Source organism: Cricetulus griseus, chromosome X, assembly GCF_003668045.3.
Source record: "Cricetulus griseus strain 17A/GY chromosome X, alternate assembly CriGri-PICRH-1.0, whole genome shotgun sequence".
Taxonomy (NCBI): Eukaryota; Metazoa; Chordata; class Mammalia; order Rodentia; family Cricetidae; genus Cricetulus; species Cricetulus griseus.
The window spans coordinates 13,551,910-13,565,228 of NC_048604.1; the positions used below are offsets into that span (position 1 = coordinate 13,551,910).

Here is a 13,319-nt window from a genome sequence, read left to right on the forward strand (position 1 = left end):
CTCCTCTCTTCTCAGACAGTATATCTTTTTTGGACTTTCTTTCTGAACTTATGGATATATATATATATATATATATATATATATATATATATATCATGCTATCATGCTCTGGTCATTTGCCTGATTCCTTCCAATGTAGAGTAAGCTAAGGGGATATATTAATTATCTCTGAAATTTTTAGTGTCATTCAAGCAAGTAATAGAACATCTGAAAATGCATATGAAATTATGAATAAATGCTACTATCACGCAAGATGCTAAGCATGGCATGTTTTGGAGACCTGAATTAGAACACACATTGATCCCATCTACTCATTCTGTACTCAGGAATATTTTCTTCATGTGCTGTCACCTAACTTGATCATCTGCATCATTCAACAGATTTACTTGCAAATGATTTCTGACTTTTTATGAAAGGAAAATCTACTTTCCAAGGATGAATACTTTATCCAAGTGATGATTTAATTCACAAAGAACTCCAAAAATTTTTCTCATCACTAGAGAAAATGTGGAGATTTTTCATCAAATGCCTTTGTAGACATACTTTGGCTTTCTCTGTGTTGAGAAATCCCACAAAGAGAAAATTTCAGAACCCATAAATAGAACTCTTTTAAGTTTCTGTCATGTGACAGTTGCCCCAGAAGTACATTTCTGCTTTAGTAGGTTGAATTTGCGTGAATCCTGGGAGGAGATCCATGGTGTGCACCTAGATTGAATGCAATAACCCTCAAAGATCCTCTGACCAAGTGCATTCTGCAGAGCAAAGAGGGACACTGGGCATATTACTCATTGAGATAGGGTTTAATAAAAAAGAAAAGAAAATTTCTTCCACGCTCCCCTTTCAGAGAAATGCTGAGAAATGTGTTCCCCTTCACTAAAGTAACCTCTAGAAAGTTTCACATGTTGTGGCCCAGCTGGTGCGTATGCTGAGAATGATATTAAATATGAATACAAAGGAAAGAAGAAACACGAAGACATGGATTAGAAAAGACCAGTGGCCTAGAAAACATTCACAACAAGGGTTTGTAAACATTGGGCAAAATTATCAACTGTTGTTCCTGATAACATGTGAACAACTGAGAGAAAAAGTCTGATAACATCATTGATATCTCTACTTTGTTTTCCTTGTTCTCTTCCACTCCAAGTGCCTGCTTGGCTACTCCATGAATTACTCATAGATTAAAAGTCCCCTCTCTGTTTTATTTGGCTTATAAATGGCCACTTTATATATGTTTATTCTATGTATATGTGCATGTAAACACCCAGGCTAAAAAGAAGGCTGATTTTTGTCCTTGACACAATCTTCTGTGGTTAGAAGATTTTCATCTAAATGATCCATTTTAAATAAAATATGGACAAGTCCAAGACAGAAAATCACACTCCAGTGTTCAAAGTCCTCTGGGTTATTCTCTTGTGTTTGTTCACAGAATTACTGTAAATTCTTTGCTACCATATTGATTTGCTTATAAATGTTAATTTAAGGAAACAATGAGGTTAGAGTTAAACTCTATCTTGAATTAAGATTCAATGAGTTAAAAAGTCAATTTGGTTTACCTTGTGATAAAAGATAAGCTATCTTTGTGGGGGGTTTTTTTGTTTTTTTTTTCCTGATTAATATTTCTTTTTTATTTCATGGCAACATAATTTTTTAGCAAGAAAATTATTTTACATGTCAATCCTAGTTCCCTCTCCATCCCCTCTTCCCACCCCCCTGCAACTAATGTCCTACCCATCCCATACCCTTTCTGCTCCTCAGGAAGGGTGAGGCCTTCCATAGGGGTCTTCAAAGTCTGTCATATCCTTTGGGATAGGGCCTAGGCCAACCCCCTTGTGTCTAGGCTCAGGGAGTATCCCTCCATGTGGGATGGGCTCCTAAAGTCCATTCCTATGGTATCGATAAGCACTGATTCACTACAAGGTCTCCTCACTGACACCCACATTCAGGGGGTCTGGACCCCTTTGCTCATCAGTCCTCCTTCTCTGCATCTGGATTTCAATTCAGTTCAAAGTTTAGCTGTGGGTGTCTGCTTCTACTTCCACCAGCTGCTGGATGAGGGCTATAGGATGGCATATAAGTCAGTCATCAATCTCATTATCAGGAGAGGGCATTTAAGGTAGCCTCTCCTCTGTTGCTTAGATTGTTAGTTGGTGACATCTTTGTAGCTCTCCAGACATTTCCCTAGTGCCTGATTTCTCTTTAAACCTATAATGTCTCCCTCTATTATATTCTCTTACCTTGCTCTCTTCTGTTCTTCCCCCAGCTCAACCTCCCTGTCCCATCATGTCTCCTCACCCCTCCTCTTCTCTCCTTCTCATTCTCCTAGTTCCCTCACCCATCCCCCTCCATGCTTCCAATTTTCTCAGGAGATCTTGTCCCTTTCCCCTTCTCCAGGGGATCATACATGTCTCTCTTAGGGTCCTCCTTGTTTACCAGCCTCTCCGGCAGCCTGGGCTGCAGGCTGGCAATCTATCTTTGAAGAACTATTTTAGAAAACTAGGTGACCAGCACTGTAATACTGCTTTAAGACTCAGATCACTAGTAACCTTAATATATGAAAAGTAATCACATGGCTGGTAAGATGGTTCAGCAACCAAAGACACATGGCACACAAAGTCTAGAGACCTAAGTTCAATTCTTGAATCATAAGTAAAAGTGAAAGGAGAGAATATATTTGTTTCCTATCTCCACATGTCAGCACACACACACACACACACACACACACACACACACACACACACACACACACACACACACACAGACAGACACACACACACTATAATAATATAAAAAGTAAATTCAAAACTAAATGTTAATTTTCTTGTATTTATTGTTAAGGGGAACAAAGCTCCTATAACAGTTTTATGCCTCTCTTTCAATCCTTTCGGTCTTGAATTAGTCCAGCATACAATTATGTGGCTTATCCAAACCTTCCTATTGTATACTGCAAAGAGACAATCAACAGTCAGCACAATTTTCACTTCTGGTGTTCTCTTAAAAGATTACATAAATTGATATATGTAGTCTTTCAGTTTTTGGTGATAATATCTCCTATTCACATAGAATAACCTTCATATAAACTTTAACAATGCATTATCTAAACCCCTGAAAGGCATATTCTGTCTATTCTTCTTGAAATTCACACCCTTATAAATATTGACTTTTGTGTTTATTTACTTTTGTTTCAGGAGCATTTCACACCTGAGTGCAAATTCAAAGAATCAGTGTTTGAAAATTATTATGTGACATACTCATCGATGATCTACCGTCAGCAGCAATCGGGCCGAGGGTGGTATCTGGGCCTGAACAAAGAAGGAGAGATCATGAAAGGCAACCATGTGAAGAAGAACAAGCCCGCAGCACATTTTCTGCCCAAACCACTGAAAGGTAAATTCGATAGTCTATATACTATGGATTCTGTCATGAAAACTACTAATTAAATAAGTCCTTTTCATGCTTTTGCATGTGAAACATAATTCTTACATATTAGAGCATCTATCCATAAATTTTCAAGTATTTCACAGCACTAAAACCCATCAACACAAACCATGCCAATATTCAGACATTGACAGTAGCCTCTACTCTTATTTTAATTTACCCTTAGTAACACCTTTCTTAGAAAAAGGTACCAAAATTGCAAACTTAAGACAGATAAGAACCCTAAATTATAATAAAATGGCTTGTAGAGATTAACCCTGGATATTTGAATGTGTATATATTTAACCTTTATAGGAAAATCCCTTGGTCAAAATAGCCCTAAGAATTTTCATTCACAGTTTTCTTTTCAGATTCAAAGAGAAATAAGAGAGATAACTCTTATTTAGGGTTTCTATCGATGTGATAAAACACCATAATCTAACACCACTTGGGGAGGAAAGGATTTATTTAATCTTACACTGCCATACATCACAGTACATCACCTATGGAAGTCAGGACAGGAACACAAACAGGGAAGGAATCTGGAGGCAGGAGCTGATGCAGAGGCCATGGAGACGTGTTGCTTACAGGTTTGCTCATCATGGCTTGCCCAGTCTGCTTTCTTGTAGAACCCAGGACCACCAGCTCGGCCTGATTTCATGTGTCACCTAGAACCACCAGCCCAGGGTATCACTGCCCACTGTGGTCTGTACCCTCCCATACTATTTATCAATCAAGGAAATGCCCTACAGTCTTACCTGTGCAGCCTGGTGAGGGCATTTTCTTAGCGGAGGTCTTTTCTTACGAAATGATTCTACCTTGTGCCAAATTGACATCAAACAAGCCGCCACAATTGACTCCTTATCAGCTTGACACACAAGTACATGACTACTCAACTAGAACCTTTCCTTTCTTATTTGTCCCCACGATGGCATGTTACTATTATTATCACAGTGTAAAACATTCCAACTTTTCCAGTACCATAGCCTTCAAATATTCAAATATTTTAAAAGTTCAGTCTTTTCCAAACGTCCAAAACTATTTCAAGTTCAGAGTTTCTCTGAAATATTTAAAGTCTCTCTAAAATCCAAACTCTGTCTAAAATAGCTAATGTCTTTTAATTATGAGCTTCTGTAAAATCAAAAAAAAAAACCAAATTATACACTTAATTCCTTTAAGAAGGAATAACCATAGGATAATCACTATCAAATCAAAGCAAAAGAAATATTCAACAATGTAAAAAGTTCAATGTTTGATGTTTGGGACCCAATTATGATGCTCCGTGTTCCAAAGTGCCTTGGGAGCAGCAGTTCATATCACACACAACTAATCTTCTAAGCTCAACCCAGCTCTGCTCCGCAGCTGGTGCTCTCCTTGGTGGTTATCCCATGTTACTGGCATCTCCAACGTGGTGGGATCTCTGTTTCACCTGGGCTACACTTTCACCAATAGCCTCTCTTGGGCTCCTCTCTTCAGGGACTGTAACCCTGCACATGGTGTCAATGCTCAGTGTTTCTCAATGACCTCTTCAATCCTGAGGCTTCTACTGTAACTGAAACTATACACTTACCAATGGCCTCTCCTGGCCTCTCTATGCAAAATCACAGCTGCTCTCTTTGAACCCTCCATTCCTTCAAAACTAGTAACATCTGGTAAGCACACATCATCAATTTTGACTGCCAGCACAAGGTACAGCCTTGGCAGCCTTTGGACCATAGCTCTGTGTGCTGACCATAAGGAAACACTTCTCAAAAGATTTTGCCTCAGTGATGCTGTTATCTTCTTAATTACATCTGATTCTTTAGCCCCAGCTGACAGGTATCAATTGTCCCCAAAAGTAAAAGTTCTACTTTGGTGGGTCTTAATTCAAAATATCACATAGCCCCATGGAGCTTTTAAGAGACACATTCAAAACTCCCCTCTGAAACTTCACAAGCCCATGGAGTCTTTAAGAGACACTCAAAACTCTCCTCTGAAACTTCACAAGCCTCTGTCATCCACTTTGCTCTCAGGGCTATATTCTTTGTTCCCACAAGTCACTAAGCTCTAGACAATCAATGGCTTTTCCAGCCCAACATTCCAGAATTCACTGTCCTCCGGAAAACATGCTCAGTTCTGTCAGAGAAATACCTAATGAACTGGTACCAATTTCTGTTTTAGTTAGGATTACTATTGCTGAGATAAAACACCATTACAAAAATCAACTTTGGGAGGAAAGGGTTTATTTCACTCGTTCTTCCACATCACAGCCCATCCTCAAAGAAATCAAGGCAAGAACCTAGAGGCAAGAACTAAAGCAAAGGTTTTACAGAAATGCTGTCAACTGGCTTCTTCAACCTGCTTTCTTACAGCACCCAGGACCACCAGCTCAGTGGTGGCACTATCCACACAGTGAGTTGAGCCCTCCCACATCAATCAAGAAAATTCCACTATAGGCAAGCCTACATTCCAATCTCTTGGGAACATTTTTATTAACTAAGGTTCCCTCTTCCCAAATAACTCTATTTGTGTCAGAATGACACAAAACTAGCCAGAACAGATATAAAACTAAACTGAGAAATAGCAGCATTAGAGGGGAGACAGAGACGAGACAGTTCCAGCTTCATGGTTTACTAACTGGATGGTCAGATTGTGTTTCTTTGTCTGTTTGTTTGTAACAGAGTCTCACCTATGAAGCTGGGGCTTTCTAGTCCCAGTTGGCCTCAAATTCATGTTCTCCCTTCCTCAACCTCCAAATTGCCAGAATTACGGGCATTTGCTACTGTGCCCCACTGTTAACTGAATGATCTTGAAATGTTACTTACCTACATGTGCCACATGATCTTCAGTAAAATATAAGTCAGAGAATTCACTGGCTACTTAGTGATACCAGGGCAGCCTAGGCTACCGTCCGACCCTGTCTCTAGAAAAAACGAGTTTTTATACCATAGCATTCTTACAAGGACAAAATGCAGTGATACATATGGTCAACTTAGTATCTGGCACATTATATTTCACACTTATGTGCTAGTAATGTGATTTATAGCCCAACAATAATAATTGTTACCACTTATTGTCGTAGGAAACATGCTAATATTTGTAATCTTTAGAGAGTTTTACTTAAAGTATGATAAAAATCAATGTTTTAAATGTGTAAAATTTTAATATGAAGCGTTCACAGTGTGTTATAGATTATATTTAAACTTCTGATACCATTATTAAATGTGTTTCATGTATATTAAAGTGTCGGTGATAGAAGTTAGGTATTAAAATTCCATATGTGTGACTATATGAGGACTAACATTCATTTAACCTAGTTTCATCCACACTGCTAAATACTTGTATGTTTGACTTAAGGCATAGAAACTTACTAACCACAATGTTTGTTTTTGTCCGTTGTGTTTGTTTCTTTTCAATTTTCAAAATTAAATCTTTTGATAAATAAAAGCTGTTTATTGTGTATAAGATATTGCAAAATATGTATTCACTGTGGACTGGCTAAATTGAGATAACGAACGTGAGCTTTGCTTCCTGGATTTAGAAGTTTTAAAACAAGAACATCTAGGATCTGTTGTGGAAACTTGGAACAGTGCAGTACATTAATGTGCCCCTTTAAAGTCCTTTTCCACCATCTCTGTGCTTTTCAGTGGCCATGTATAAGGAGCCGTCTCTGCATGATCTCACGGAGTTCTCCCGATCTGGAAGTGGGACCCCGACCAAGAGCAGAAGCGTCTCCGGTGTGCTGAATGGAGGCAAATCCATGAGCCACAATGAATCAACGTAGCCAGTGAGGGCGAAACAAGGGCTCTATAACAGAACCTTACCTCCAGGTGCTGTTGAATTCTTCTAGCAGTCCTTCATCCAAAAGTTCAAACTTATCGGTGAGGTTTACCAAACACACAGGCAGAGTTCCCTATTCTATCTGCCATGAGACCTTGTTATAATCCATACTAAAGCCCCATAATTTAGATTGAGCTTGTGCAAAACAATGCCAAGCGTTATCAATGAACTAAATCTGGAAGAAGGACTGCCAAATTTTCTCATGATCTCACCTATACTTTGGGGATAACACAGCAAAAATATTTCACAGCACTCAGGCTGGTAAATTTGTTTCCCAACCAAGAAAATTTAAAAGACCACAACTATTCTTTAAAAAGAAAACAAAATAAAATTAACTGCTTAAATGTTTTGTAGGGGCAAACAAAGTCTGTGAACTGTGTTGCTTTCTTGGCTTCATGTTTTCTATCTATGCTTGATTCAAATGTACTCTTTAATATAGTGAAATTGTATGATTTCTGAAATCCAATGATTCTATTGACTCTGTCACTTAACCCAAATCAACCACATTAGGGTTGATTCTGAATTGGCTTCTCAGGCAACAGTATTCTTACAGATTTTCCTCTCCCTCCCTTTCCACTTCTCTCCCTCCCCCTCCCTTTCTCTTTCTCTCTCTTTCTTTTTTGTTGTTAATTAGAACTGTAGCATTCTGGTCAAGTTCTTGTGCTGTACTTTGTGCGTAGAAATTGAGTTGTATTGTCACCCCAGTCAGTAAAGATAAGTTGAAACAAGATTATCCTCAAGTGTAGATTTCTCTTAATTCCATTCGTGTATCACGTTAATCTATTATTGTGGCTTCTTGTGTAAAGACGGGAACTGTGGAACAGTGGTGTCGTCTTTTGTGTTGTTCAAATCAGAATTGTCTCATCTGTATATGTACAAGTCCCCTGTTATTGTATTTGGCACGTGAACATTGTATTGTGTACAAAGAAATGTTAAGACTGGTTCCCCCTAAACAACATATATTATACTTGCTACTGGAAAAGTGTTTAAGACTTAGCTAGCTTTCCATTTAGATCTTCATATCTGTTGCATGGAAGAAAGTTGGAATCTTGGCATAGAGTTGCATGATATGTAAGATTTTGTGCATTAATAATTGTTAAAATCTGTGTTCCAAAAGTGGACATAGCATGTACAGGCAGTTTTCTGCCCTGTGCACAAAAGTTAAAAAAGTTGTTTAATATTTGTTGTTGTATACCCAAATACGCACCGAATAAACTCTTTATATTCATTCAAAGAAAAAACAACTTCAATGTATATTTATTGTCCACTATGTGTCATCAAGTGTATTAGAAACTGGACTTAAATACTAAATTTCATAGATAAGGCTGCCATGCGACTACTTTAGATAAGCAACATTATAGACATCTGTGTTCACATGAACACTCTTTAAAGTGTGTCTCTGAATCTTAAACTTTCACAATGGTACTGAAGAATCCTCATTGTCATTCTGCAATCAAAGTGTACAAGGATGGTTAGTCACTCCTTCTGCATTCACAGTGTCATCACCGTCCCTTTGACTCATTTCTCTCCTCTGTAGAGGGAAAAACAAGACTAAATAGCTAAATTCTTCTGCATCTGGAAGAATGGAAGGAAAATATAAGCCTTCTTTTTCTGTGGATGCCTTTTCTCTAGCTTTTCCCAGAGCTTCTGATGCTTGGCCATGAAGGCTTTTGGGAGTAGTCAACATGCGAAGAAGGGTGGAGCAAACCAAACCAAGGGGTATGTTTTAAAGCACATGTAACATAGTTACCAGAGCACCAACAGCTTTTGCAGAGAGATAAAGGTGATGATTCCCAAGATGTTTGGGCCAGACTCAGCAGAAGCTCCTCACCGGCCTCAGCCCAGTTACTTTGTGGCTCTGAGGCTCATCTGCAGGAGATAAGGCACTGGCCTGTCTTGAACTCAAGAGCTGTTGTATAAACACCAGTAGACTCAATTTGTTCCCTTGGCTGATCTCCCTTTGTCCAAACACCTTAATTTAGTTTTTGGCTGCTTGGGTCGCTGGTCTTATTTTTGTTCATTATTCAGGAACATGGTAAGTCTACTTGTCATAAACATATCAGCACTTTGGTGTGTCAGTGAAGCCCTGCAAGTACAAAAGTGTCAAAATGGCCAAGAAGAAAGTGTACTGTCAGAAGAATTCTCTTTGACCTACCTTGGTTTTCATTTTGTTTTGTTCAAACAGTCCCACTATATAGACATTGCTGGTCTGGAACCCACCATGGGTGGCCTCACTGCAGTCCTCCTGCTTGAAGTTGTTTTGAACAGCGTGCATGCATTAAAACAAGTAAACAAAGAATTCAGAACTGTCTATATAAGCAGTGGTGGTGCTTGTACATGCTTTACTGCACATACATTTACATACTCTTCATGGCAAAAATATTGGTCCTACCATGAAATTAAACACATAAAAATGCTCTATGATGATACAGAAGACTGAAAACACTGTTGGTTCCCTGACTTTCACATACAATCAGAATCACCTCCAAAGTCCCAGATTTCTGGGGCTCACCTCCAGTTGTTCTAATTTACATTGGGGCCAAGACGCTGAATTTCTATCTGGTCCCTGTGTTGTATTGAAGCTGCACTCTTCCCCTCCTTGAATTAAAAGTGTGCTTGAGTCCATCGCATGCTATTGAGCCCCCAAGATAACTTTTAAAAAATGTTAGGATATATAAGGCTGACTACAGAGCCTTACTTTTACAGAGCACCTATTGGCACCATGGAAGAGGGGTGGCCCTCTCGCCTTTTGTCAGTCCTAGAATCCCACTGTAGTGCTTATATATGTGCATGGTTTTAAAGTGGCTTTGGGAAATCTCCTGAATTGGGTGCTGGCCATAGTTGGAAAAAACAATGATCTATGGCATAGCACCTGACCTCACATTACCACGGGGAGTATCTATCTAACTCTTACACTGGGTAGAGCCTAGAAGCAAATGGGAAAAGATTATTTTCTTCATTCCATTTCTTTGCAAACAAAACAAGTTCTCCTCCCAACCAGTAGTTTTGTTGGTACCTCAAGAGGGCCCAGGTACAAGTTTGAAAGCATCCATTTCCCAAATGAATATGTGGAGAGGGTGAATATCTAATAAGATTATCTTTCCATCTGTGGAGGTTGATTAAAACCATTCTGTGTATGAGTGGTGGTAGACTCACAACAGATACTCACTCCGAATAAATTTCATCCTGAACTGCCTTAAAAACCTCATGAGCTGAAGTGCACTATTTGTGCGTTAAATTGCAAGGCGCTCTCACTGGGATGTTTCAGAAATACCCAGCTTTCTGCCAACAATCTCATCAAGGAACTCTATCTATACATTGTCTATCATATTTTCAAAATTCTTTCAACCTCTATTCAAAGCCAGTTCCACTTTTTAGGGAGAATCTCACTAGCTAGTCCAAAAACCTAGACTGGGTTATAGTAGTGCCACAAGACACGATGATTTCCAGTAACAAAAATAATTGGTGAGTTTTAACTAGAATAGGACACTATAACTTCAGTTTCATAATCATATTTATAAATATAATTTGTCATGACTCTATACACAAAATATTGTACCATGGTATGAGCTGATGCATTAGCTATGCTGGAATGAAAAATACCTAGCTATCCTGCCATGAATTTCCCTGGTTACTGTGGAAGATTTCTGTTGCCTCAGCTAAACTTTACCCCCTTAATTATCAAGAATCCTGTACACAGTAGTGAACTCAAAGAGTTGCCTGTATATTGGATGACAAAGAAAGGAATCCTGGGGACAAATGATCCACCTGCCCTTTTCCCTGATTTTCTAGGACTAAAAGCATATTCTACAGTGTGTTTTCTACAAGGACATTATTTGTGGTGCTGAGAATTAAACCCAAGGCCTAGTGAATGCTAGGCAAATACTCTACTACTGAGCTGTATCCATACTCCTCTGTATAGACATTCAGTTGCCTACCCTTTCCAAGTTTGTCTAGTTTTTTAACCCACCAATTCTAGTTCATGTTACTTGAAAGCTCCTAAATGTGGGGCCAACCATGTGATCACCTCTCCTCATGCTGGAATATTTACCAGCTTTATCTTATACAAGTATAGTGCAGATAATCCCAGCTGCTGAGACTTCATGAGTGTAAAGGCACTGTCATATTCAGAAGGCATTGTTTCTCTCTGAACCTTCCTGGCCTTACCACCATTCCATCCAATGGTTTCTGAGCCTTAAGAGGAAGTTTTGTGATATAGATGTCCCATTTATGTCTGGTCTCTCCACTGACACTTTATTCTCAGAACTTTGACCAGTTGTGAGTTGTTGCATTCATTGCTGTCCAATGCACATACAAAGAGCTGCACTTTTCTATGTGCATAAAGATTAATTTAAAAATGTCTAATATTATGTCTATTCAGCTGAACAATCATAGTAGGCTCATTGATGAGATGTAGGAACTTCACCCCAAATTTGTAGTACTTTGTATTTCTTCTCATGGAGTGAGCCTTAAATCCAATAATATAGAGATTGCTTATCCCTATAACATTCATGCCACTATTGCACCCACAGGCATACCTTACCATGATAGTCACTGCTAAGTAAGATGATGATTTTTCCACAGCAGCCTGCATAGCACCTTCCAGTTCTATGAAAACTAGCCAGCCAGGTGAAAGCGTTATGTGGACATTCTTTTTTATTTTTTAAATAAATTTTATGTAAATTCAAAAGAGTCTTATTTTACATATCAGTCCCAGTTCCCTGAAGAGGTTTGCAACAGCTACAGTTCTGCATAAGTCTTTCTAGAGCATGTAACATTCATGATGTTGAGCATTAGAATTCTAAAATAACCTAACATCAACCCAATTTCTCAGTTTTTATGTTTGTTCCAAATACTTCCTCCATCTGCAAAATGTCACACATGCACAAGCACAAATCCTGGTGTGCCTCCCAAAAGACTTTGATTGGAGAATGTTCATAGGGAGACTAGAAATCAAACTTAGAAATCCATGGTTCTGTCTTCAGAAGCCGTCCTGAACTTCCTTAACCTAAGAGTTTACCCAGGATTTTCCTACAATATATTAACATATTTGCATATATTTTGCACTCTAAATAATTATGTGTATTCTTAAAATCCTTTGCTTCCATTGCTACATGAGACTACTATTAGAGTGAAAACATCGGGTGATGGCTGAATGAAAACCCAGCATCTTTGAATCATTGCTCAGCTTGTGCTGTGGATATTTATTAACTTATAAACTGTCACCATTGCACAGCATGTTGCTGAGACTTGGATGAAGCATCCACACAAAGATAAATGGGTGGAAACAGAGTCAGTCCTAGAGAAAAAGAGATATTCTAGAGTTTAGCAACAGTGAAATATGTTTCATTTCTGGAATTAACAAAGTAGAACTACAGCTCTTCACATACATTAACGTACTAGCATTCCAGATACTGTGTGTACACATGTGGTTGTGTGTGTGTGTGTGTGTGTGTGTGTGTTTGTTGGATCAGAAGACTAAATAAGCCTTCTGTCTTCTATATTTATTTACTTCTATGACCTAATTAATTTACTCATTCTGCTTCTACATATATTAATTTATTCATTTTTATGACCTAATGAGTTTTAGAGCAGAAAGGTAATTGGAGGTGACTATGCCAGAAAAACACATTGCATATATGTATGACAATGACATGATATCACCTATTTATATTCTGTTATGTATAATCATCAAATTCTAATAAAGTTTCTTTTAAGTGGATTTCACTCACAGTCCCATCAAAGACAGGTTTCCAACCTGTAGGCCACAACCCTTTTGTGGGGGTCAAATGACCTGTCATAGGAGTCAAATTAACAGATATCCTACATATCAAATATTTATATTATAATTCACAACAGTAGTAAAATTACAGTTATAAAGTAACAATTAAAAGAATTTCATGGTTGGGGATCATCACAAAACATGAGGAACTGTATTAAAGGGCCACAGCATAAGGAAGTGTGAGAACCACTGTCTAGACCATCAACACGAGGAACTGTATTAAAGGGTCACAGCATTAGGAAGGGTGAGAACCACTGTGTAGACCATCCACATGAGGAACTGTATTAAAGGGTCACAGCATTAG

At 38.4% G+C, this 13,319-nt stretch overlaps 1 protein-coding gene across 8 annotated transcripts in view; it reads left to right on the forward strand.

The window, feature by feature from the left end:
• The window catches only part of Fgf13 (fibroblast growth factor 13), a 505,513-nt gene extending 497,026 nt beyond the window's left edge, over window positions 1-8,487 (forward strand). For all 8 annotated transcript variants that reach the window (XM_027433379.2, XM_027433380.2, XM_035449944.1 and 5 more), the window contains 2 exons: window positions 3,186-3,384; window positions 7,041-8,487. In XM_027433379.2, the coding sequence (XP_027289180.1) occupies window positions 3,186-3,384; window positions 7,041-7,177 (336 nt within the window). In that variant the 3' untranslated portion in view covers window positions 7,178-8,487. The remainder of the gene's footprint in view (window positions 1-3,185; window positions 3,385-7,040) is intronic.
• The last annotated feature ends 4,832 nt before the right edge of the window (window positions 8,488-13,319 follow it).